Below are 27,049 nucleotides of genomic sequence, written 5' to 3'. Positions count from 1 at the left end.
GAAGCAAATCTAAAAAATGAAATATTGCTGAAAAGGTAATCATGACTACACTGTGACTGCAAGCTGGGATATATTTATATATTTATTTACGGCATTTATATCCCACATTTTCCCCACCCACGGGCAGGCCCAATGTTCCTTACAGTAATTTACAGAAATCATACATCAATTCTACAACAAACAGTCAATGACATTGTAGTGAAAGAGGCTAGAGAGTAATAGCAGAGGTGGGGAAATGCGGAAAGAGAAATGGAATTCAATAGGAAGAGATGCGGGGCGGGTCTTGAGCATAAGCTATTCCTTAGCTGTGTGAACAGGATAGCTGGGCAGACTGAATGGGCCTGATGGTCTTTTTAGGTCATCATTTATTATCATACTATGTTCCATTTTCTAAATTATCTTTTGAAAAAGTGAGAGGGTATGGTTTGACGGGGCTGGTTCAACCATTAGGCAAGACTAGGTGGTCGCCTAGGGCACCAAAGACCAGCTGGAGTTAAAGCAGAACAACCATACAACCTCAAAGAAACAACAGGAGGTACTTTTACCAGCAGTTAGAGTGGGCAGTTTTATTTTTGGAAGGGTAGTGTAAGAGTGATTGTTGGGGGAGTCATGGGACTAAAAGTTAATGGGGAGGGGAGGGTGCAAGGCCTGCAGCATCTAATACCCTTGAACTGGCTCTGTGGCTTGATCTCCTTAGATAGGTCAGTTCTCCCCTATTGTTCTATCCAGCCTGGACAGGAAAATATGGTCCCAGTATTTAACTACGGTAATCAATGGTTTTGTAAAACAAAACCAGATATTCTGCAACCACTACTACTACTATTTAACATTTCTAAAGCGCTACTAGGGTTACGCAGCGCTGTACAATTTAACATAAAGGACAGTCCCTGCTCAAAGAGCTTACAATCTAAAGGACAAGTGAACAGTCAGTCCGATAGGGGCAGTCAAATTGGGGCAGTCTGGATTTCCTGAAAGGTGAGAGTTAGGTGCCGAAAGCAGCATTGAAGAGGTGGGCTTTAAGCAATCAGTACATGACTACTAGCCAGCATTGAATATCTGGTTTCAGCACCAGCCCATAAGAGCTATCTGGTTAGCTGCAATATTCAGAACACTAACCGGATAAAGTTAAGACAGCATTTTTACTATCCTAACTTTATCCATTAGCAATCTGAATATAACTACTAACTGGATAACCTCCAAGTTGATCAGAGGACGTATTCAGCGGCACTCTCTGATTAGTGCCGCTAAATATCCCTTTCACCTGCACTTATCTGGTTATCCACTAAGGACTCCTTTTACTAAGCTGCGTAAGGCTCTATGCGTGCCCAACGCATTCCAAAATAAACTTACCACCTGACTAAAACATGCTTTTTGTGGTAATTTAATTTTTGGTGTGCGTCCGCTACGTACATCTGGAAAATATTTTTTATTTTCGGACGCGCATAGCGGATGCGTTCCAAGTGGCATCTGATGCGCGTAGGTTGTTACTGCGCAGATTCCTTACCGCTAGGTCTATGTCTGGCAATAAGGTCAGACACCCAAAATGGACGCGCGGCAATTTTGATTTTGCCGTACGTCCATTTTCGGAAAAAAATTTAAAATGGCATTTTTGGTATGTGCGCTGAAAAATATTTCTGCGTGTGACCAAAGCTCGCGTCTACACTATCGCAAGCCACTTTTTACCGCGGCTTAGTAAAAGTAGAACTAAATCTGCTGTGAAAAGTCACAGAGGTAACAAAATGTATCTCTGCAACACCAGAGTCCAATTTCTGAATAATGTTTGCCAAATGGGAAAATACTACAGAGGTAGTTTCACATGGAAATACACAAGTCACAGGTCCATCATATTTAACTGAGTTGCTTTTCGCTTAAGCACCATAATAGAAAAGGCGATAAATAAATCCTAATAAATAAATAGAGCATAAATTAATTCTGAAAATCTAATTGGTCATCAATATTTCTTTGATTAGGAACTAAAGTATGCTATGCTAGCAAAAAAATATAAAAAATTATATATCTATATAGATATATAAGATTTAAATCTCTACAATTAATTGTTAGGCTACATATGTAATAAGTACATGTATTACCATACTGGGACAGACCGAAGATCCATCAAGCCCAGAATCCTGTTTCCAACAGTGGCCAATCCAGGTCACAAGTACCTGGCAAGGTCACAAAACAGTACAATACATTTTATGCTGCTTATTCTAGAAATAAGCAGTGGATTTTCCCCAAGTCCATATTAATAATGGTCTATGGACTTTTCCTTTAGGAAGCCATTCAAACTTTTTTTAAACCCAACTAAGCTAACCACTATTACTACATTTTCTGGCAGCAAATTCCAGAGTTTAATTACACTTTGAGTGAAGAAATATTTTCTCTGATTCGTTTTAAATTTACTACTTTCTAACTTCTTTGTGTTGCCTCTAGTCCTAGTATTTTTGGAAAGAGTAAACAAACGATTCATGTCTACCCGTTCCACTCCACTCATTATTTTATAGACCTCTATCATATCTCCTCTCAGCCGTCTTTTCTCCAAGCTGAACAGCCCTAGTTGTAAGTCCCCTAAGGTTGATGACATCCTACATCAGAGCTTCCTGGGAATCTCAAGCCAGTCAGGGTTTCAGGATATCCACGACAAATATGCATGAGATAAATTTTCATACACAGGGTCTCTGATGTATACACATTTATCTCATATTCATTCTGGATATCCTGAAACCCAGACTAGTTGTAGACACAGGACAGATTTGGAAAAGACTTCTCCTACATGGTGATCTCTTAAGAAATTGCAGCTGCCTGTTGGCCACCCCTTTCTTTTTTTCCTAAAGGATGGCCTACAGTGACTTGCAACCAGTGCATTTTTTCTAGCGAAAAATGTGCTGGTACTCAAATGTCGGTCCACCCTTCAGGGGTGGGATGATTACTGAGGGACCCACCCCACAATAGCCAAGGCCTCTGCAACCAGTCACAGAGTCTATGACAAGGCAGAATTGTTGTGTAGAACCTGAGCTCTTTCATTAAATCTTGGGGACCATGGGTCAATTTTAGCAGACAATGGAAAAGGTTCCGGTACTCAGTACCCCCTCACAGGGCCGTGCCGATGCGGTAAGCGAGGTAAGCGCCGCAGGGGGGCGCCCACCTCTGGAGGGCGCCGCCGCGGTGCTTACCATCGCCCCGCCGAGGCCTTTAAATCTTTTGGTCGCCCCGGGTGTCACCAGAAAGGGGGGTGCCGCCGCTCCCGCTGCTCTTCATCCTGGCACCCCCCCCCCCCCGCACCAGCCCTTTAAATTTATTTGCCGACGCGATAGCGAGCGCAGCACCTCGTGTGGAAGTAAAGGAAGCGGATCCGATCATCTCATTGGGCCTTCCCTCACTGTCCCGCCCTCCTCTGACGCAACTTCCTATTTCCTCTAGGGCGGGACAGTGAAGGAAGGCCCAATGAGATGATCGGATTCGCTTCTTTTACTTCCACACGAGGTGCTGCGCTCGCTATCGCGTCGGCAATTTCTTTTTAAAGACGGGTGGCAGGGAGAAGACGAGGCAGGGTGAGGGTGGGGGGACAGATGGGGTGACCGTGAAGGTGGGGGAGGACTCGGATACCAGAAGGGATTGGGTGGGAGACAGATGGGGTGAGGGGGACTCGGATGGGCAGAAGGGACTGGGTGGGAGACAGATGGGGTGAGGGTGGGGGGCACTTGGATAGCAGAAGGGACTAGGTGGGAGACAGATGGGGTGAGGGGGACTCGGATGGGCAGAAGGGACTGGGTGGGAGACATATGATGGGGTGAGGGTGCGGGGCACTTGGATAGCAGAAGGGACTGGGTGGGAGTCAGATGGGGTGAGGGGGACTCGGATGGGCAGAAGGGACTGGGTGGGAGACAGATGGGGTGAGGGTGGGGGGCACTTGGATAGCAGAAGGGACTGGGTGGGAGCCAGATGGGGTGAGGGGGACTCGGATGGGCAGAAGGGACTGGGTGGGAGACATATGATGGGGTGAGGGTGCGGGGCACTTGGATAGCAGAAGGGACTGGGTGGGAGTCAGATGGGGTGAGGAGGACTCGGATGGGCAGAAGGGACTGGGTGGGAGACAGATGGGGTGAGGGTGGGGGGCACTTGGATAGCAGAAGGGACTGGGTGGGAGCCAGATGGGGTGAGGGGGACTCGGATGGGCAGAAGGGACTGGGTGGGAGACATATGATGGGGTGAGGGTGCGGGGCACTTGGATAGCAGAAGGGACTGGGTGGGAGACAGATGGGGTGAGGGGGACTCGGATGGGCAGAAGGGACTGGGTGGGAGACAGATGGGAGAAGGGGCATGGAGCTGGAACTGGGGTCTGAAAAGTGAGCAGGAGGGAGAATGGGGTCATGCCTGGGGCAGGGGTGGATGGGAGAATCAATGGATCTGGAACTAGGGGCAGCCGCAGGTGGGAACTGGGAGCCGAAAAGAGGGGGCAGTGAGAGAGGGGGGATAGATCCTGGATGGAATGGGGAGTGAGAGGGAGGGCAGACCCTGAATGGATGGGAGGGGGAAAGAGAGAGGGCAAATGGTGAATCGAAGGAGCAGAGAGAAAGGGCAGACAGTGGATAGAAGGGAGTGAAAGAGCAGACAGTGGATGGAAGGGGGCAGAGATAGAGGGCAAATGCTAGAGGGAAAGGAGAGAGAGAGGGCAGATGGTGGATGGAAGGGGGAGAGAGAGATGGCAGACTGGGGCAGATGGTGGATGGAAGGAGCAGAAATAGAGGGCAGATGTGGATGGAAGACATTAGAGAGGGCAGACACTTGAGAGCAGAGAGAGAGCGAAGACAGATGCTGGATGGAAGGAAAACGGTGAAAAGAAGATAAGGAAAGCAGAAACCAAAGACAACAAACTGTAAATATATATTTTTATTATTTTGCTTTAGGATATAGTATTTTAGCTGTGTTAATACATGTTTATAAATAGAACATGTAAATAAGGTAATCTTTTTATTGGACTAATTTTAATACATTTTGACTTAACTTTCAGAGAACAAAACCCCCTTCCTCAGATCAGGATAGGATACTGTAACAGCACTATACTGTATTGACCTGAGGAAGGAGATTTTGGCCTCTGGAAGCTAAATGTATTAGTCCAATAAAATGGTATTATTTTATTTTCTGTATTTGTTTTATTTCTATTTGTTAATTTGTAAAGTGGTGATTGGTATTTGTTAGTTTTTTCAAATTTACATCTGCTGTCTTTATATTTTGCACAGTACTAGGGGACATTTTCTGTTTCTGTGGTGTTGCATTGTATGCAGAGTCTGGCATCGGGGGTTCAGTTTAATTTTTGTCTAAATAGAAAGTTTATGATTACTTATCCTATAGTGGATTTGGGTGTATCTGTGTTTGAAAAAGACATGGCTTTCAGTTGGCATTGACTGTGCAGGATCTACGATCTGTACTATTCTGTCTGGTTTCGTTTTACAATAGGTGAATTGATGTTCTAGTGCTCACAGTGTTTAAGATGCTTTCCTTTTCCTTGTGTAACTCGTAGAAATGACTGCTTATGGTATGGTAAAATTGCTCTATAGGTCGTGAGTGTTTTGTATTCTCGGTATGCCTAGTACTGGATTGGGGGGGGGGGGGTGTTAAACAATGACCGGCCCCGGGTGTCAACTACCCTAGCTACGCCACTGCTGCCGACGTCTCCCTTCCCTTGCACTCGTTGGTTCCCTCAGTGTCCCGCCTTCTTCTGACGTCAGAAGAAGGCGGACACTGAGGGAACCAAGAGCGCAAAGGGAAGGGAGACGTCGGCAGCGCTCCGCTTTCACTGACGCTGCTGCGACCGGAAGTAAAAGATTTAAAGGCCCCAGGGTGCGGAGGGAAGGGCAGAGAGGCATGGATGGGAGGGCAGGGCCCAGGGAGAGGACAAATTGCTGGAAGGGAAGGGGAGGGGAGAGAGGATTGCTGGCTATGGATGGAGGAGGGAAGGGCAGAGAGGGACAAGGATGGACATGGGGGCCCAGGGAGAGGACAAATTGCTGGAAATGGAGGGGAGGGGAGAGAGGAGGATTGCTGGGTATGGATGGAGGAGGGAAGGGCAGAGAGGGACAAGAATGGACATGGATGGGAGGGCAGGACCCAGGGAGAGAGGAGAAATTGCTGGAAATGGATATAGAGCAAGAAAGGAGAAAAGTAAAGAAATAAATGGAAAGGAAGCCCTGGAAATGGAGTTAAGAGGACAGATAGCAGCAGACTCAGATACTGGGCCAGCATGATTGAAAAAAGAAAGTCACCAGACAAAGGTAGAAAAAAATTATTTTATTTTCATTTTAGCGTTTGGAATATGTCCACTTTGAGAATTTACATCTGCTATCTTATTTTGCAATGTATAGCAATTTGTTTCTAAGAATATTGCTGACAATTCCTTTCAGTGTGGCAAGTGGTGAGCGATCATTTTCATGGGGGGGGGCGTGATCATTTTCATGGGGGGGGGGGCGCCAACTGATAGTCTGCAGGGGGGCGCCAGAGACCCTAGGCACGGCCCTGCCCCCTCAAAAAAAGCCCTGCTTGCAACATACCCCCTCACTACAGGGTGAGGCAAAAAAAAAAAAGTAACCCCCTAGAGTTTTTTGCTGAGGAATATCCACACAGCAATTTTCACACATTCAAAAATATTTACACTGTAAAACTACCATCATTTGAAAAATGGAGTGCCAGGTTATTGTTAATGATATCACAGTGATGTAGATTTTTGTCTGTGGAGCAATGCTGGAGGCCTATCACAAGCTCCACCCAAAGCTGTACACAATTTCCAAACTCAAAGAAGCACTGCAGATGATCTAGGACAGTCTGCCACAGGGATCGATCGACAAGGCTGTTATGAACTTCACACAGCAACTGAAGGCATGTGTTAAAGTTGAGGGTGGACACTGAGTGTTCACAGTGATTGTGAAATTCTGACACACTGTTAATTTGAATGATGTTATTTTACTGTATTTTAGCTCAAACATTTTTAATGCACAAAAATTGCTAGGTAGTAAGGCTAAAATGTCAGTAACATCAACATAGCTCAAAATAATTAAGGGGGTCTTTTACTAAGGTGCACTAGCATTTTTAGCTCGTGCTAAAATCATCTGGAATCAAACGCTGAGATGCCCATTATATTCTCATGGGCATCTCAGCGTTTAGTGCCAGCTGATTTTTTGCATGAGCTAAAAACACTAGCGCACCTTAGTAAAAAAAAAACCCTAAATTTTCTTTAATAATAATATATAAGTATGCTAAGTAAGCAGGGCCGCTGAGAGTAGGGCCTGGACTCCAAGGGGGGCCCTGCACCGGAAGGTTCTGCTCCCTCAGTCTCTCTCTCTCCTGTTCCTGTGTGTCGGGACCCGGGTAACTGTATTAACGCGATGGGTCCCTGCACACAGAGCAGGAGAGTGACAGACTGAGGGGGGGAGCAGATGCATGAAGGTAAGGGGGCAGGGCAGCATGGCCTGAGTGGGGGGTGGGGGGGGAGGTGGCATCGGCATAGGGTTACCATATGTCCGGCTTTACCCGGACATGTCCTCTTTTTGAGGACACGGCAGGGAAACCGGGCGCGTTTTGCCAGCCTGTACATTTGTCTGGATTTGCGGACAAACGGGCTAGTGGGTGGGCGGGCCTAGTGGTGTCCTATCCTCCCCTCCCCTTACTGTACTGCCCTGGTGGTCTAATGACCTCTTCAGGGCAGGAAAGAGCCCCCTCTTTTCTGCCCAGAGCAGCTGCAAACTGTTTCACTCTCTTGTTGCCTCCGGTCCTGGCGCCGATTCAAAATGGCCACCAAGAGTTGAAGCGACCACGCGAGACTTCTGCAGAAGTTTTGCCAGGTCACTCTTGGTGGCCGTTTTGAATTGGTGCCGATATGAGAGACAGCAAGACAGTCTTGCAGCAGAGGGGGCTCTTTCCTGCCCCGAAGAGGTCACTAGACCACCAGGGCAGCACAGTAAGGGGAGGGGAGGATAGGACACCCTTAGGGGGTGTGATGGGGCGGGGTGGGGTGTGAAAGGGGTGGGGCAGTATGTGACAGGGGTGGTATGTGGGTGTGGCAGGGGTGGGATAGGGGTGTGGTGGGCAAAGAGTAGGGGTGTGGCAGGGGGGCAGGGCATGTGTCCTCTTCTGTGGGGAGCAAATATGGTAACCCTACATCAGTCCAAGTGGGGACGTGGCCCAAGTGGGGGGGGGGGGGGCAACGGCATCCCAAGTGGGGGAGCGGCAGTTGCGATAGCCCTGACCTAGGCCTTGCTCTGTCTCTTAAGTATGTAAAATTTCTTGTTGAAATGCAATGCAATTGCTGAGAAAATGAGAAAAAACTCTAAGGAGTTAGTTTTTTTTTTTTTTTTTTTGCCTCACCCTCTATATACTTGTGCCATCAGAAGGGAAGATTGTTAGGAAGAAATCACCACAGCTCACCCTGACTGCAGGTTCACCTGCCCTTCCCCCTGCTATGTAACAGCATCACCTCCAACTGGAAGAATGATAAAACCCAAGTTACCAGCCCAGCGATTTAGGAGAATCACATCATCTATAGGATGCTGACCCACTCTCATTTCAATGATGCCCTACAGTCTAATGTTCTCACCACCATCTTATCACTGAAGTGAACAGAGTTGCTCTAGGAAGCCCTTCTGACTGTTTCATACCTTTAATTTAATGAACAAGCTGCGCTATTTTAGTTTACTGCTTTTGCATCCTTTCTTCCCCACTTGACGGTTCCTGTACCAGCTTTATGGAGCAGCAGGTACAGGAGCCAACGAGAGAAGGAAAAATTCTAGACCTAGTCCTTAGTGGAGCACATGATCTGGTGCGGGAGGTAATTGTGCTAGGGCCGCTTGATAACAGTGATCATACGGATTTGATATTAGCTCTGAAGTAAGTATACATAGGAAATCAAATACGTTAGCGTTTAACTTTAAAAAAGGAGACTATGATAAAATGAGAAGAACAGTGAAAAGAAAACTTAGAGGAGCGACTGCGAGGGCCAAAAATTTACATCAGGCATGGATGCTGTTCAAAAACACCATCCTGGAAGCCCAGGCCAAATATATTCCGCGTATTAAAAAAGGAGGACCGAAGACCAAACGACAGCCGGCGTTGTTAAATAGTGAGGTGAAGGAAGCTATTAGAGCTAAAAGAAAATCCTTTAGAAAATGGAAGAAGGAACCGACTGAAAATAATAAGAAACGGCATAAGGAACGTCAAGTCAAATTCAAAGCGCTGATAATGAAAGCTAAGTGGGACTTCAAAAAAAAAGATTGCGTTGGAGGCAAAAACACATAGTAAAATTGTTTTTAGGTATATTAAAAGCAGGAAGCCGGCAAAAGAATCAGTTGGACCGCTAGATGACCGAGGAGTAAAGGGGCGATCAGGGAAGACAAAGTCGTAGCAGAGAGATTAAATGAATTCTTTGCTTCGGTCTTCGGTGTGGGATACCGGTGCCGGAAATGGTATTCGAAGCTGACGAGTCGGAGAAACTTCATGAAATCTCTGTAAACCTTGAGGATGTAATGGGGCAGTTCTACAAACTGAAGAGTAGCAAATCTCCTGGACCGGATGGTATTCATCCCAGAGTACTGATAGAACTGAAAAATGAGCTTGCGGAGCTATTGTTAGAAATATGTAATTTATCCTTAAAATCGAGCATGGTACCAGAAGATTGGAGGGTGGCCAATGTAACACTGATTTTTAAAAAAGGTTCCAGAGGAGATGCTGGAAATTATACAACGGTGAGTCTGACATCTGTGCCGGGCAAAATGATAGAGACTATTACAAAGAACAAAATTACAGAGCATATTCAAAAGCATGGATTAATGAGACAAAGTCAACATAGATTTAGTGAAGGGAAATTCTGCCTCACAAATCTATTACATTTCTTTGAAGGGGTAAACAAACGTGGATAAAGGGGAGCTGGTTGATATTGTGTATCTGGATTTTCAGAAGGAGTTTGACAAAGTACCTCATGAAAGACTTCAGAGGAAATTGGAGAGTCATGGGATAGGAGGTAGTGTTCTATTGTGGATTATAAACTGGTTAAAAGATAGAAAACAGAGAGTAGGGCTAAATGGTCAAGGGTAGTTAGTGGGGTTCCACAGGGCTCTGTGCTGGGACCGCTGCTTTTTAACATATTTATAAATGACCTAGCGATGGGAGTAACTAGTGAGGTAATTAAATTTACTGATGACACAAAGTTATTCAAAGTCGTTACGAGACTGGGAGACTGGGCGTCTAAATGGCAGATTGACGTTTAATGTGAGCAAGTGCAAAGTGATGCATGTGGGAAAGAGGAACCCAAATTATAGCTACGTCGTGCAAGGTTCCACGTTAGGAGTCATGGACCAAGAAAGGGATCTAGGTGTCGTCGTTGATGATACGTTGAAACCTTCTGCTCAGTGTGCTGCTGCGGCTAAGAAAGCAAATAGAATGTTAGGTATTATTAGGAAAGGAATGGAAAACAAAAATGAGGATGTTATAATGCCTTTGTATCGCTCCATGGTGTGACCACACCTCGAATATTGTGTTCAATTCTGGTCACCGCATCTCAAAAAATATATAGTGGAATTAGAAAAGGTGCAGAGAAGGGTGATGAAAATGATAAAGGGGATGGGACGACTTCCCTATGAGGAAAGTCTAAAGCAGCTAGGGCTCTTCAGCTTGGAGAAAAGGCGGATGACGGGAGATATGATAGAGGTCTATAAAATATTGAGTGGAGTTGAACGGGTAGATGTGAAGCGTCTGTTTACGCTTTCCAAAAATACTAGGACTAGGGAGCATGCGATGAAGCTACAATGTAGTAAATTTAAAACGAATCGGAGAAAAGTTTTCTTCACTCAACGTGTAATTAAACTCTGGAATTCGTTGCCAGAGAATGTGTAAAGGTGGTTAGCTTAGCAGAGTTTAAAAAGGTTTGGATGTCTTCCTAAAGGAAAAGTCCATAGACTGCTATTAAATGGACTTGGGGAAAATCCACTATTTCTGGGATAAGCAGTATAAAATGTTTTGTACATTTTTGGGATCTTGCCGGGTATTTGTGACCTGGATTGGCCACTGTTGGAAACAGGATGCTGGGCTTGATGGACCTTTGGTCTTTCCCAGTATGGCAATACTTATGTACTTATGACTTTTGACAAACCCAGTCTCAGTGCGGAAGGAACTAATACCCTGCTTAGAAAGATCAAACTCTTACACAAGTGGAGGAGTAGCCTAGTGGTTAGAGCCCTGGTCTTGCAATCCAGAGGTGATTGGTTCAAATCCCGCTATTGCTCCTTATGAGGCAAGTCACTTAACCCTCCATTGTCTCAAGTACAAGCTTAGATTGTGAGCCCTCCTGGGACAGAGAAATATCCACTATACCTGAATGTAACTCACCTTCAGCTACTAATGAAAAAGGTGTGAGCAAAAATCTAAATAAATAATAGCAGAGACCTCACAAGTGTGACATGCAGGATTAATTGAAACTATATTTATTAGTCTATAAGCTCTATGGTCATCAATTTCTTTTACTTTCAAAATCAGATTTGCACAGTTTCAGTATCAGCTCTGTACTGTAGAGGTCTACAGTTGGTTAATAACTGTCTCATGGTTAGAAGTCGCATCAACTGGATCCAGAGCACAAGACAGCAGAATAAACATCATAGCAAAGCATTATGACAGTCCCCTAAAAGAGAAGCCATTAGCCATTTTTATGGACGTTCTCATTTTCAAATATTAGAAATTAATATCCTACATATACCCAACATATCTGTTCAAAATTAACTCCTATGGCAGGGATCCTCAAATCCAGTCCTCGAGGTCCACAATCTAGCCTGGTTTTCAGGATTTCCACAATGAATAAGCATGAGATCTACTTGCATACAATGGAAGCAAAGAATGCAAATAGATCTCATATATTGATTGTGGAAATCCTGAAAACAGGCTAGGTTATGGACCTCAAGGACTGAATGTGAGGACCCCTGATCTACGGGGTAATTCTATAACCTAGGTACCATGGCTGGCATAAGTGCTTGTGCCTAAATGCTACGTGTGTTGATACCCAGTTACACTAGTATTCTATAAAGAGGTACAGGTACCTATGTTCCTTTATAGCAGGGGCTCTCCACCCAGTACTCAGGATACACCCAGCCAGTCAGATTTTCAGGATACCTACAATGAATATGGATAAAATAAATGTGCATGCAGTACCTCCATTGTATGAAAACCTGGCAGGCTGGATGTGTCCTGAGGACTAGGTTGAGAAACCCTGCTTTACAGAATAGGCTCCTAACATGTACCCTATTATAGAATTGCCCTCCTGGTGCTCTGTCATCGCAACACCTTTTCAATTCACTCCATCCTCTTCTTTATCATCTGTCTCACTACAGCCAAGCCATCCATAATAGAAAGGAGCTGCATATGCTCCAAAGCGACAGAACTATAAAGTGTCTTGAGGATCCTGCAATCCTGACAGTGCTTATTATATCAACAAGGATAATGTGGTCCCTCTCCCACACACATCCCACTGCATCACACACACTTACCAGACACCCGATCGATACTGTACATGCGCTCCAGCTTCCTTCTTTGCCAGCCTGATTCACTGGACTGGTGCTGCTCCACCTCAAAGGAATTCTGGGAGGGCACTGTCAGGTGGGTACAGTTGGTGTTCTGCTGGCTGCCAGCCCAGCTCTTGCACTGACTTCTGATGTTGTAAGAGCTGCCAGAGCTCTGCAGAGGTTGAGGGGAACAATGGTGGTGGTGGTGACGATGGTGGTGGAGGTGGTGATGGTGGCCATGATCGTCCTCTTGACTACCCTTTATCACCACCAGCTCCATACTCTCATTCTCATGGTCCGACAGCATAGGCCGCTCGCCAGAGATGGTATACACCTGTGACTTGGAGCCCTCACTCGGGGTCTTCTCACCACACTCCTCTGAGAATCTCCTCTCAAATTTACTGTCCGAAATGACTGAGAGCCTGCGCTTGTTCTGAACCACCTTTTGCCTTTCTGGGGAATCTTCTTGGACAACATACGAGTCAGCTAACAGGTGATCTGAAACAGAGGGGGAAGGCTTTTTTTAGCTTTGGTCCTGTATGGGGGCTTCGATGACAGAGGTAAGCATAGAATGGAAATGCTGTGTTTAAGAATGTATGAAACATTACATCAATGTCCTGTTTGAGCACCCTAAGAGTACCAGATCACTATTTCTTTATCTTTGATCTGACCATCTGTGACAGACCTAATTTTTCGTTCTTATCTCATTACACACAGGAACCTGTAACATGCCTTTCATAAGAAATATAGGAATACGTATTCCAGAAACGTATGGAATGGATACTTAAGAAAACCAGGACTGACAGTTTATCCCCAAGAAGCAGGCACTAGCTGGTAATTTTCCAGATCTAGAAATGAATAAACATTATGAGGATATTCATGGGCGTAGGGAGGAATTTCTCCAGGCTGGGGGGGGGGGGGGGCAAAGTAATTTTTGCATTATCCAACACCTTCATAAACAAACATTGGCATCAGAGGTGCAGAATCCAAACCACATCCTTCTACATTCATTCCACATATGCATCCAATTTAGACCAATAATTACTGTAGTCAGTGATGATATCACATCTTGGGCTGGAGTCCTCAGACTTTCTATCACTTGGGGGTTTTTTTCTTTTTACCTCCTGACACTGCCATTCTTGTACCATCTGTAAAGCTAAAATTATCCAGTGTTTAAATTTTTCTTCACCAAGAGGAATGGGTTCCATTCCTGAGAATACTCTCAGTCTTTTATATGGACTGGTGTCATGGAGAGGCATAATTGAACAGGAATCCCGTATTATCGAAACAAGATGGGCGTCCATCTTTCGTCTCGATAATACGGTCGGGGACGCCCAAATCTCAACATTTAGCTCGACGTTATAGATGGTCGTCCTTACAGATGGTCGTCCCCGGTTTTCGACGATAATAGAAACCGAGGATGCCCATCTCAGAAACGACCAACTCCAAGCCATTTGGTCCTGGGAGGAGCCAGCATTTGTAGTGCACTGGTCCCTCTCACATGCCAGGACACCAACCGGGCACCCTACGAGGCACTGCAGTGGACTTCGCAAATTGCTCCCATGTGTACTGAGCCCTCCAACCCCCCCAAACAAAACCTACTCCCCACAACTGTACACCACTACCATAGCCTTAAGGGGTGAAGGGGGGCACCTACATGTGGGTACAGTGGGTTTTGAAGGGCTCACATATTCCACCACAAGTGTAACAGGTAGGGGATGGGGGGTGGGCCTGGGTCCGCCTGCCTAAAGTGCACTGCACCCACTAAAACTGCTCCAGGGACCTGCATACTGCTGTCATGGAGCTGGGTATGACATTTGAGGCTGGCATAGAGGCTGGCAAACAAATTTTTAAAAGTTTTTTTTTAGGGTGGGAGGGGGTTGGTGACCACTGGGGGAGTAAGAGGAGGTCATCCCTGATTCCCTCCGGTAGTCATCTGCTCAGTTCGGGCACCTTTTCACGGCTTGGTCGCAAGAAAAAATGGACCAAGTAAAGTCGCCCAAGTGCTCGTCAGGGACGCAATTCTTTTTCCATTATCGGCCGAGGACGCCCATCTCTTAAGCATGCCCCAGTCCCGCCTTCACTACGCTGCCGACATGCCCCTGTGAACTTTGGTTGTCCCTGCAACGGAAAGCAGTTGAGGGTGCCCAAAATCGTCTTTTGATTATGCTGATTTGGGCGACCCTGAGAGAAGGACGCCCATCTCCCAATTTGTGTCGGAAGATGGGCGCCCTTCTCTTTCGAAAATAAGCCTGATGGTGTACCTGTAAACCTTTTTCTATACCCTTCCCATTGTACCCACCAATATAACAGAAGAATAAACTGCTCATCCGCACTGGGGCATATCCTACAAAGTTTTCCCCTCACTTTTCAACCAACTCAGCAATTATCCTGCCAACTGAGAAGAATCTAATTATGGGAGCAGAAATTCCTTTCTTTAGAGACACAGTAACGGGCACCTTGTTGGGAATTATTATCTCAGAACAGGTACAGAGAGCTTTTAAATTTCCTTGAACCTCATCATAAAGTTTAGCTCTGACTTTTATTCTCCCCAATATCTTCAATTCCTCTAAAGCCTGTTCAATATCAATTGATTCCATATATTTGGCATGCCGCTGAATAATAATGGCAGAACTGGATCAATTCCTTTCCCTTTACATTAACTTCTCAACATTAACATCAATCACACAATTATAGGTATTTTTTATTTATTTTCCACTGCAGCTCCTTGTCACTCTGGGCAAGTCACTTAACCCTCTATTGCCCCACCCAAGTACAATATAATATGTAAACCGCTTTGATTGTAACCACAGAAAGGCTGTATATCAAATCCCATCCCCCTTCCCTAAAGAACTGATAATCTCCCTCCCTCCCATCCCCAGATCCAACATCTCTCCCTTTCTCTTTCACTCCTGTGGTGATCAGATGGCTTTGCATTATATATCATAGAAGAGGAAATGTTATTTATTTGAGTGGTGACATCATCAAAAGGGGCGGGAATGGGCACGGCTTGGTTATGTCCTCATTTCTGATTGGCTGAAAACCCAGAAGTGGGCGTGTCACCTGTCAAAATCAATTAGTTCTGACAAATGCAGGTAAGGTTCACTACTCTCATTGTGCCCAAGAATCTTACCATAGTTCAATTTCTGCAAAAGCACGACCTCAGATCAAAAATGGATCCCTTGCGGTTAAAGCAGGCTCTCGAGTCACATAACACAGATCCAAAAATTTCTGCAAAAGCACAATCTAAGATCAAAAATGGTTCCAAGGCTGGAAAGTAGCTCAAAACATCTTTAATGTCCACTTTCTTTAGCAGTTCATTTCTGCAAAAGTTTCTACTTTATAGAAAAAAACAACTTTTTTCCTCTTTTCACTGGCCAAAAATTGATGCCATGCTGTAAAAGAAAGGGCTCAGCTAGAAACTATTTCAACAGTTCACTCATTGCAAAAGTGGGATAACAGGTCCACAAATTGCTGCCACACCCTAAAAGCAAAGTCCATAAGAACATAAGAGTAGCCATACTAGGTCAGACTAATGGTCCATTTAGCCCAGTATCCTGTTTCCAGCAGTGGCCAAACCAGGTCACCAGTACCTAGCAGAAACCTAAATCATGGCAACATTCCATGCTACAAATCCCAGGGAAAGCAGTTGCTTCACAGCTGTCTCTGTAGCAGACTGTGTACTTTTCCTCCAGGAACTTGTCCAAACCTTTTTTAAACCCAGATACGCTAACCGCTGTACCACATCCTCCGGCAAAGAGTTCCAGAGCTTAACTATTTGTTGAGTGAAAAAATATTTCCTCCTATTTGTTTTAAAGGTATTTCCATATAACTTCCTTGAGTGTCCAATAGTCTTTGTACTTTTGGAATGAGTGAAACATCAATTTACTTCTACTCATTCTACACCACTCAGGATTTTGTGGACCTCAATCATATCTCCCCTCATCTGTCTCTTTTTCCAAGCTGAAGAACCCTAACCTCTTTAAACTTTCCTCATATGAGAGGAGTTCCATCCCCTTTATCATTTTGGTCGCTCTTCTTTGAACCTTTTCTAATTTCGCTACATCTTTTTTGAGATACAGGGACCAGAACTGAACACAATACTCAAGGTGCAGTTGCACCATGAAGCGATACAGAGGCATTATAATATTTTCAATCTTATTCACCATTCCTTTCCTAATAATTCCTTGCATCCTGTTTGTTTTTTTGGCCATCGCCGCACACTAAGCAAAAGATTTCAGTGTATTATCTACAACAACACCTAGATCTTTTTGTTGAGTGCAGACTCCAAGGTGGACCCTAGCATCAGGCTTATTCTTTCCAATGTGCATCACCTTGTCCACATTACATTTCATCTGCCCAGTCTTCCAATTTCCTAAGGTCTTCCTGCAATATTTCACAGTTCACACATGTTTTAACAACCTTGAATAGTTTTGTGTCATCTGCAAATTTAATCACCTCACTCCTCGTTCTGATTTCCATTTCTGAAAATGGTGTCTTGTTAGATAATCACTTGCAACTGGATAACCAAGTTAAACTCATCACAAAAAGAATGTTCCACTCAATGTGGAGATTGAGGTGTATCAGACAATTCCTCACAAGGGAACTCTTCCATACACTCACTCACTGGTTGGTCCTATCTCATATAGAGGGGCATAATTGAACGGCGCCGACCATCTTCGGGGCCAGCTCCGCAAAGGGGCTGTGCCAACCGTATTATCAAAAAAGATGGCCGGCCATCTTTTCTTTCGATAATACGGTTGGGGCCGGCTAAATCTCAACATTTAGGTCAAATGTTGAGATCGCCAGGTTTACAGATGGCCGGCTTCAAAAAAGTGGAAAAAAATCCAAGTGCCTCAGCTTTTTCAGTAGTACCAGTGGGATTTGAACTGGCCACCTCTGGATTATAAGAACAGTGCTCTAACCACTTGGCCACAGCTCCACTTACTTGTATGTCCCTCCCTTTTGATTATGCCCCTTCAGGTCTCTCTCAGCCAATCACAGACAGGGGTCTCTCTCTGCCACTCACAGACAGCTAAATGTGAGAGAGACCCCTGTCTGTGATTGGCTGAGAGAGACCTGAAGGGGCATAATCAAAAGGGAGGGATATCCACACAAGTGGAGCTGTGGCTGACTGGTTAGCGTACTGGTCTTGTAATCCAGAGGTGGCCGGTTCAAATCCCACTGGTACTAATGAAAAAGCCAAGCAAAAATAGTTTTGATTTAGGACGTCCCTGAGAAGCACTTGGATTTTATTTTTTTTGGGGGGGGGGGGGGGGGGGAGTTGGAGGGGATTGGTGACCACTGGGGGAGTAAGGGGAGGTCATCCCCGATTCCCTCCGGTGGTCATTTGGTCAGTTGGGGCTCCTTTTTGAAGTTTGATTGTGAAAAAAAAGGACCAAGTAAAGCCAGTGAAATGCTCCTCAAGCCTGGCTTTTTTTTTTCATTATCGGGCAAAGCCGGCCATCTCGTGAGCTCGCCCCTGTCCCACTCAGTACCCTACCGACACGCCCCCTTGAAATTTTGCCGGCTCCATGACGGAAAGCAGTTGAAGCCGGCCAAAATCAACTTTTGATTATACCGATTTGAGGAGATCACCGGCCATCTTCCGATTTGTGTCGGAACATGGCTGGCGATCACTTTCGAAAACGAGCTGGATAGACTATTGTAGTGGAATTTATGCTGGTTGCCGAAAATTCATCCTGAAAAAACTCCAGACTGCTCAAAACATAGCTGCAAGGCTAAGTTTAGGCAAATCACGCTTTGAACATACTCAACCCCTTCGTTTTAACCTACATTGGCTCCCCATTAAAGATTGTATTACCTTTAAAATCTGCTCATTGACTCACAAGATAATATATGGGGAAGCCCCTGCCTACATGCTAGATTTGTTAGATCTTCCATCCAAAAATGCTTCAGTGACTTCTCGTTCCTACCTTAACCTACACTATCCAAGCTGCAAGTCTGTTAAATATAAATTACTCTTTTCCTCCTCCTTCTCCTACATCAGCCCGCAGTCTTGGAATGGTCTACCCAGATATCTCAAAGAGATTGGCGACCACCAGCTTTTTAAGAAATCTTTAAAGACATTTTTATTCATGAAAGCTTATCCAACCAATAGCATTCACCCCTCACCTTCTTCATATTGACTACACCTGTTTAACCACTGACTGCATCAACCTCGTCTTGCACCCTTTATTATCTTCATGTTCAACCCGTTTTTCTGTCTATTTGTATCATTACCCTCATTGAGTTCTAAGCTTATGTAACCCTGTAAGCCGCATTGTGCCAGCTCTAGTGGGAAAATGTGGGGTATAAATGTACTACAAATAAATATCATTTTATAAATATGTTAAGTAGCACCAGTCCCAGGACCGATCTCTACAGCACTCCACTGTTCACCCTCCTCTATTGAGAGAAATTACCATTTAACCCTATCTGACCCTTTGGTCCTACCTTTCTGTCCAACAACCAATTCCTAATCCACACCAGAACCTTGCCTCCTATCCCAATGACACTAATTTTCTCAGGAGTCTCTCATGAGGAACTTTTTCAAAAGCTTTCTGAAAATTTAGATACACTACATTAACCGGCTCACCTTTGTCTACATGTTTATTCACACCTTCAAATAAATGAAGCAAATTGGTGAGGCAAGACTTCCCTTGGCTGAACCCATGCTGACTGTCCCATTTAACCATGTTTGTCTATGTGTTCTGAAATTGTATTCTTTATAATAGTTTCTATTATTTTGCCCAGCACCAACATCAGGCTTACCAGTCTGTAATTTCCCGCAACACCCCGGAACCCTTTTAAAAAAATCGGCATCACATACGCCATCCTCCAATCTTCAGGTACTATGGACGATTTTAACGACAGGTTACATATTACTAACAGCAGATCAGCAATTTACTACACTCATTTCTATACCTGCTCTACAGAGCTTACAATCTAATTAGGACAAACAGGACAAATAAGGGATAAGGGAATTACTAAGGTGGGAATGATAATACATGGGTACTGAACATGGGTTAGGAGTTAAAAGCAGCATCAAAAAGGTGGTCTTTTAGCCTAGATTTGAAGACAGCCAGAGATGGAGCTTTACTTACCAGCTCAGGAAGTCTATTCCAGGCATGTGGTGAAACAAGATAAAAGGAACGGAGTCTGGAGTTAGCAGTGGAAGAGAAGGGTGCAGATAAGAGAGATCTACCCAGTGAACGGATTTCTCAGAGAGGAGTGTAGGGAGACATAAGAGTTGAGAGGTACTGAGGAGCTGCAGAGATAAGAGTGAGAGGTACTGAGGAGCTGCAGAATGAATGCACTTGTAAGTCATGCTTGAGTACCCTTGGATGTATGCCATCCAGTCCAGGTGATTTACTACTCTTTAATTTGACAATTTGGTTCAGTACATCTTCCAGGTTCACTGAGATTTCTTTCAGTTCCTGCGCATCATCACCCTTGAAAACCACTTTCTGTACAGGCAGATCTCTTACATCTTCTTCAGTAAAGACCGAAGCAAAGAATTTGTTCAGTTTCTCCACTATGGCCTTGTCCTCCATGAGTGCCCTTTTTGCTGCTCATGATCTAGCACTGTATATCACAGAGGCCATGGAAAGGTGCAAACCCTCCATATTTCTACCTTTGCCATATTTCTAGCTTTTTATTTCAGTATAGCCATCTTGCATTTCTTAAGCTGGGTGCAGATTTGGACTTGCAAGACAGCTAGAAATGTTTTTTTTTTTTTTGGTAACTACCTTTCTAAGGCTGTGGAAATTTGTGGTTTGACATTTGGCCTATGTTACGTAACTTGTGATAAGTTGCTTGGCAGCAACCAAACATCAGAGACTCCTATGACTAATGACACCTGCAGTATCCAGATAAACAATCAAAAGGAGAAGTAAGTGGGTGTGGGTGAAATTGTAACTTCAGCAAGAGGGTGGGGGATCAGCATAATTACTATCCATGTAAGCCGCATTGAGCCTGCCATGACTGGGAAAGTGCGGGGTACAAATGTAACAAAAAAAAAAACTATGCATAACAAGGACATAGGTCAAACCATTATCTAATGAAAACTTATGCTTATATGACAGGCCTTAAACTGTCCATGCAATAAGGGAACTAATGAGATGATAGAAAGTGCTGGAACAGGATTCACCATAAAAGGAAATAGAATATTCTGGAAAGAAGCATATTCATTAGGTAGGAAGGGTAATTAAGGTACTAAAGAAAGAAAAGTATTTAAGAGGAAACAGAACTGAGGATGGCGAGCCTCAATGTGTCTACATTAGCAGGTGGACATGTTGACAGGTCCCAGGGAAAACTCTGTTCATTATTTGCTACATATTATACTCTATTGGGATTTTATTTGTTGATATTTCAATAATTACTGATTGGCTTCTTTGACTATTTGAATAAACATTTATTATGTTTCATACTTATTTAGTACCCAGAGTTTTTCTTGCCTGGGGTTCTGCCTGGAAGGGAAGATTTCTCGAGAGTCCACCCTCCATGAGACCTCCAGAAGGCTACTCCTGTTTCAGAGGCAAAGACAGGAGTGCAGTTTTCCCACAGATTCCCTTGCAGGCTTTCTACTTCTGATGTACTTGAAAAGTTGTTATTGTGAATTACTGCGGCAAGTTTCTTTTCATATTCTCTTTTAGTGTTCTTTACTAATGTGTTGCATATGACTTGAAAGTACTTATTTTGCTTCTTGTTTTCTTCATTTTGGTCCCTTGTTCATTCTTTGAAGGACAATCTTTTGGCTGTAATAGCCTCTTTTGCTTCACCATTTAACCATAGTAACATAGTAGATGACGGCAGAAAAAGACCTGCACGGTCCATCCAGTCTGCCCAACAAGATAAAGGTGCTACTTTTTGTGTATACCTTACCTTGCTTGTATCTGTCATTTTCAGGGCACAGACTGTATAAGTCTGCCCAGCATTATCCCTGTCTCCCAACCACCGGCTCTGGCACAGACCATATAAGTCTGCCCAGCACTATCCCCGCCTCCCAACCAGCCCCCCCTCCCACCACTGGCTCTGCCACCCAATCTCGGCTAAGCTTCTGAGGATCCATTCCCTTGGAACAGGATCCCTTTATGTTTATCCCACGCATGTTTGAATTCCGTTACCGTTTTCCTCTCCACCACCTCCCGTGGGAGAGCATTCCAAGCATCCACCACTCTCTCTGTGAAAAAATACTTCCTGACATTTTTCTTGAGTCTGCCCCCCTTCAATCTCATCTCATGCCCTCTAGTTCTACCGCCTTCCCATCTCCGGAAAAGCTTTGTTTGCGGATTCATACCTTTCAGATATTTGAACGTCTGTATCATATCACCCTTCTTTCTCCTTTCCTCCAGGGTATACATGTTCAGGTCCGCAAGTCTCTCCTCATACGCCTTGTAATGCAAATCCCATACCATTCTCGTAGCTTTTCTTTGCACAGCTTCAATTCTTTTTACATCCTTAGCAAGATACGGCCTCCATAACTGAACACAATACTCCAGGTGGGGCCTCACCAACGACTTATACAGGGGCATTAAAACCTCTTTTCTTCTGCTGGTCACACCTCTCTATACAGCCTAGCAACCTTCTACTTACAGCCACCGCCTTGTCACACTGTTTCGTCGCCTTTAGATCCTCAGATACTATCACCCCAAGATCCCTCCCCCCGTCCATAACTATCAGACTCTCACCACCTAACACATACGTCTCCTGTGGATTTCTACTCCCTAAGTGCATCACTTTGCATTTCTTCGCATTGAATTTTAATTGCCAAACCTTAGACCATTCTTCTAGCTTCCTCAGATCCTTTTTCATACTCCCTCCCGGGTGTCCACTCTGTTACAAATCTTAGTATCATCCGCAAAAAGGCAATTACCTTCTAACCCTTCAGCAATGTCACTCACAAATATATTGAACAGAATCGGTCCCAGCACCGATCCCTGAGGCACTCCACTACTCACTTTTCCCTCCTCCGAGCGAACTCCATTTACCACCACCCTCTGGCGTCTGTCCGTCAACCAGTTCCTAATCCAGTTCACCACTTGGGGTTCTATCTTCAGCCCGTCCAGTTTGTTCAAGAGCCTCCTGTGGGGAACTGTGTCAAAAGCTTTGCTGAAATCTAGGTAGATTGCGTCTACAGCACATCCCTGATTTAATTCTCCCATCACCCAGTCTAAGAATTCAATGAGATTCGTTTGGCACGATTTCCCTTTGGTAAAACCATGTTGTCTCGGATCTTGCAACTTATTGGCTTCCAGGAAATTGACTATCCTTTCCTTCAGCGCTTCCATTACTTTTCCAATAATTGAAGTGAGGCTAACTGGCCTGTAGTTTCCAGTTTCTTCCCTATCACCACTTTTTGTGAAGAGGGACCACATCCGCTGTTCTCCAATCCCACGGAACCTCTCCCATTTCTAATGATTTATTAAACAAATCTTTAAGAGGACCCGCCAGAACTTCTCTGAGCTCCTTTAATATCCTGGGGTGGATCCCGTCCGGTCTCACGGCTTTGTACACCTTTAGCTTTTCAAGTTGTTTATACACACACTCTTCCATAAACGGTGCTATATGCTAACTGTCGTTTTCTCTTCCTTCCACCTTTGCAAATACATGGAATGCATATGGTCTGGGCTTCCAAGATGGTATTTTTGAATAATGTCCACGCCTGATTTAGTGACCTAACCTTAGCAGCTGATCCTTTTAGCTTCTTTTAAACCATTTTCCTCATTGTATTATAGTCACCCTTCAAAAATTAAATGCAGCTACAGTAGATTTCCTTTGAGGGTTCATCCCAGATAGTAGCTCAAACTTGATCATGTTATGATCAGTGTTTCTCAGGGGAGCCAACACTGCCACTTCTCGCACAATGCCCTGCACACCACCAAGGACCAATCCAAAATGGCTCCCTTTCTTGTTGGTTCCTGGACCTATTGCTCCAAGAAGCAGTTTTTTATTACATCTAGAAATTTTATCTCCCTGGAGCTACCTGATGTAACATTTATCCAGTCAATACCGGGGTAATTGAAATCATCCATTATTATAGTGTTGCCCACTTTGCCAGCTTTCTTAATCTCTGTAAACATTTTTTCACCATAAATTGCTGCCGTGATGTAAAAGCAAGGTCTCAACTAGAAACTTCTTCAACAGTTTCCTCGCTGCAAAAGCAGGGTCCCAAGTCCAAAAATTGCTGCCATACTCTAAAAGCAAGGTCCAAAAATTGCTGTCATGCTGTAAATCAAGGTCTCAGCTTAAAATTTTTTTAATGGTTCCCTCACCACACAAGCAGGGTCCCAGGTCCAAAAATTACTGCCATGCTATACTATTATAAAAAGAAGGTCTAAGTTTTTCAACAGTTCCCTTACCACACAAGTGGGTCCCAGGTCCAAAAATTGCTGTCATGCTGTACTGTTATAAAAGCAAGGTCTCAGCTTAAACGTTTTTCAATGGTTCCATTGCCACACAAGCAGGGACCCAGATAAAAAAAAATTATGTTTCCCTTACATAGTACTATGGTCTCAAAAAAAATTAATGCATGGTCTCAAATCAAAAAATGTTTTCCTCACTTTATGCGGTCCAAAAATTATGGTTCTCTTGCATAGAACAATGGTCTCAAAGAAAAAAAAATAATGCATGGGCTCAGATCACAAACAGGAAGAGAAGCCACGCGCTTCATAACTTGGATGAGGGGTGTGAAGGAGTACCAGCTGCAAAGCATGGTTCCCTTGCAGAAAAGCATGCTCTCAGCTGAAACACGACTCAAAGATGGCTTCCTTGCAGCATGTGAAGCCGGAGAACAGGAAGAGAAGATGGGAAAATTAGGTTCTTACCTTGGTAATTTTCTTTCCTTTAGTCATAGCAGATGAAGCCATTACGTATGGGTTGTGTCCATCAACCAGCAGGGGGAGATAGAGAGCACTCAAATTTCACAGTGCCACATGGTCAGCTAGCTCCACTGCCTCTTCAGTATTTGAAGCTTCCAAAGCAGTATAACAAACCGCAATGGGAATAACATGAACTTTCCTCACAGCGAACAATGGCCCCATAACAAGGGCATGAACTCAAAAGGAGGGAATGAACACATCCTCCTGGAGGGAATAAACTCGTCCTCCTCTTTGTATTTATAGAGGGAATACACACATCCTCCTGGAGGGAATGAACTCAACCTCCTACACATGAACTGGAGGGAATGAACTCATCCTCCTATAAGTGAACAAGAATCCTGAAGACTGTTTTCCAACTTTCTCCCAAGGAAGGATTAGAACTTCAGGAAACAAGAACAGAACCTGAAAGATTCACATCATACAGACAATCATACAGGGAGGGCTCATGGCTTCATCTGCTATGACTAAAGGAAAGAAAATTACCAAGGTAAGAACCTAATTTTCCCTTCCTTGTCATCAAGCAGATGAAGCCATTACGTATGGGATGTATCAAAGCAATCCCTATATAGGGTGGGAACAAGTCACACCACGCGCTAGCACTTGTGCTCCAAAACGCGCATCCCTCCTAGCAGCCACATCCAGCCTGTAATGTCGGGCAAATGAGAGCTTCGAAGCCCATGTTGCTGCACTGCAAATCTCTTGAAGAGAGAGTGCTCCAGTTTCAGCCCAAGAGGAAGAAATCGCTCTTGTAGAATGTGCCTTAAAGGCTACAGGCGGAGGCCGGCCGGCAAGCAGATAAGCTGAAAAGATAGCTTCTTTGAGCCAGCGGGCAATAGTGGCTTTAGACGCTGGAGACCCTCTGCGAGAACCTGATAGTAAAACAAACAAATGATCAGAGGTCCTGAAAGAATTAGTAACTCACAGATACTGCAACAGAGTCCTGCACACATCTAACAGGTGCAACTGCCCAAAGGATTCTGGAAACTCCTCCTTAACAAAAGAGGGTAGAAAAATAGGCTGGTTTAAGTGAAACGCTGAAACCACCTTAGGCATGAAGGAAGGCACGGTACGAACCGTGACCCTGGACTCTGAAAATTGCAGAAATGGGTCTCGACAGGACAGCACCTGGAGTTCCGACACCCGTCTCGCCGAAGTAATGGCCACCAGAAAAACGGCCTTTAGTGTCAAATCTTTCTCTGAAGCTCGCTGTAGCGGCTCAAAAGGAGAACCCTGCAGAGCCTTCAAAACTAGCCCCAGGTTCCAAGCTGGACAAGGTGTCCGCATGGGAGGACGGAGCCGAAGCAACCGTGCCACATCTGGATGAGCAGCTAAAGACATGCCTGCAACCTTAACATTAATGGAGGCCAATGCTGCCACTTGCACCCGCAGGGAATTATAGGCCAAGCCTTTTTGTACACCATCCTGCAAAAAGTCCAGAATCGGCGAGACAGGAGCCCGCATGGGTGTGATCGCTTAACTGGCGCCAGATCCTGGCATAAGCCACGGAAGTGGACCGCTTGCGGGCCTGCAGGAGAGTGGAAATAACATTATTGGAATAGCCTTTGCCTCTCAATTGTGCCCTCTCAATAGCACTGCCATAAGGCGTCCTCCATGGCTACCGGGCCCTGCGACAACAGGTTCGGTACTAGAGGTAAAGGAAGGGGAGCCTCCACTAGCATCTGTCGGAGGTCCGCATACCAAGGCCCCCTGGGCCAATCCGGGGCGATGAGAACCACTTCTCCTGGGTGAAGCCGAATCCACAGGAGCACAAGCCCTATCAAAGACCACGGAAGGAACACATACCAGAGGCCAGAGGCCAGGGTTGAGCCAAGGCATCCAACCCGGCTGAGCGAGGATCTCTCCGTCTGCTGAAAAGCACGGGACTTTGGCAGTTGAGCTTGTCGCCATAAGATCCATTACGGGCTTGCCCCATTTGGCACATATCTGCAGGAATACTTTGTCTGCCAGTTCCCATTCCGCTGGATCGATTTGATGCCTGCTTAGATAATCGGCTTGCACGTTGCTCTGACCTGCAATGTGAGCTGCCGACAGAAACTGTAGATGCAGCTTGGCCCAGTGGCAAATCTGTTCAGCCTGCGCGGCCAGCGCTCTGCACTGAGTGCCACCTTGTCGATTTATGTAGGCCACTGTTGTCGTGTTGTCCGACATCACTCTGACAGCCAATCCTTCCAGGGTCACTTGAAAGGCCAGAAGCGCCTGAAACACCGCTTTCAACTCTAGGCGATTGATGGACCACTCCGACTCGTCGGGTGTCCAAACACCCTGGGCATGCTTCCCCTTGCAATGTGCGCCCCAGCCCTTCAGGCTGGCATCTGTCACCACTAGGCACCAATCGGGGAGCGCCAACGGCATTCCTCGCCGCAGCATGCTGTCTGAGAGCCACCACTCCATGCTGAGTCGGGCTGCAGGGAGCCAAGAGAGTCTGCATTGATAATCCTGAGATACTGGAGACCATCGTTGAAGCAGGGAATACTGCAGAGGTCTCAGGTGCGCTCTTGCCCAGGGCACCAAATCCAAGGTGGCCGTCATCGATCCCAACAGCTGGACAATGTCCCAAGCTCGCGAGCAGGGCATCCTCAGGAGCAGATGGACCTGATTCTGAAGCTTGCACCG

General features: G+C 45.1%; 1 protein-coding gene across 1 annotated transcript in view; it reads right to left on the bottom strand.

Moving 5' to 3' along the window:
- The window catches only part of NSMF (NMDA receptor synaptonuclear signaling and neuronal migration factor), a 742,397-nt gene that overhangs the window by 444,161 nt on the left and 271,187 nt on the right, over positions 1 to 27,049 (bottom strand). Inside the window, exon 3 of the mRNA XM_030206612.1 lies at positions 12,519 to 13,031. Coding sequence (XP_030062472.1) covers positions 12,519 to 13,031 — 513 coding nt within the window. The remainder of the gene's footprint in view (positions 1 to 12,518; positions 13,032 to 27,049) is intronic.

Source organism: Microcaecilia unicolor, chromosome 6, assembly GCF_901765095.1.
Source record: "Microcaecilia unicolor chromosome 6, aMicUni1.1, whole genome shotgun sequence".
NCBI lineage: Eukaryota > Metazoa > Chordata > Amphibia > Gymnophiona > Siphonopidae > Microcaecilia > Microcaecilia unicolor.
This window is presented reverse-complemented; position numbering and strand designations above follow the sequence as displayed.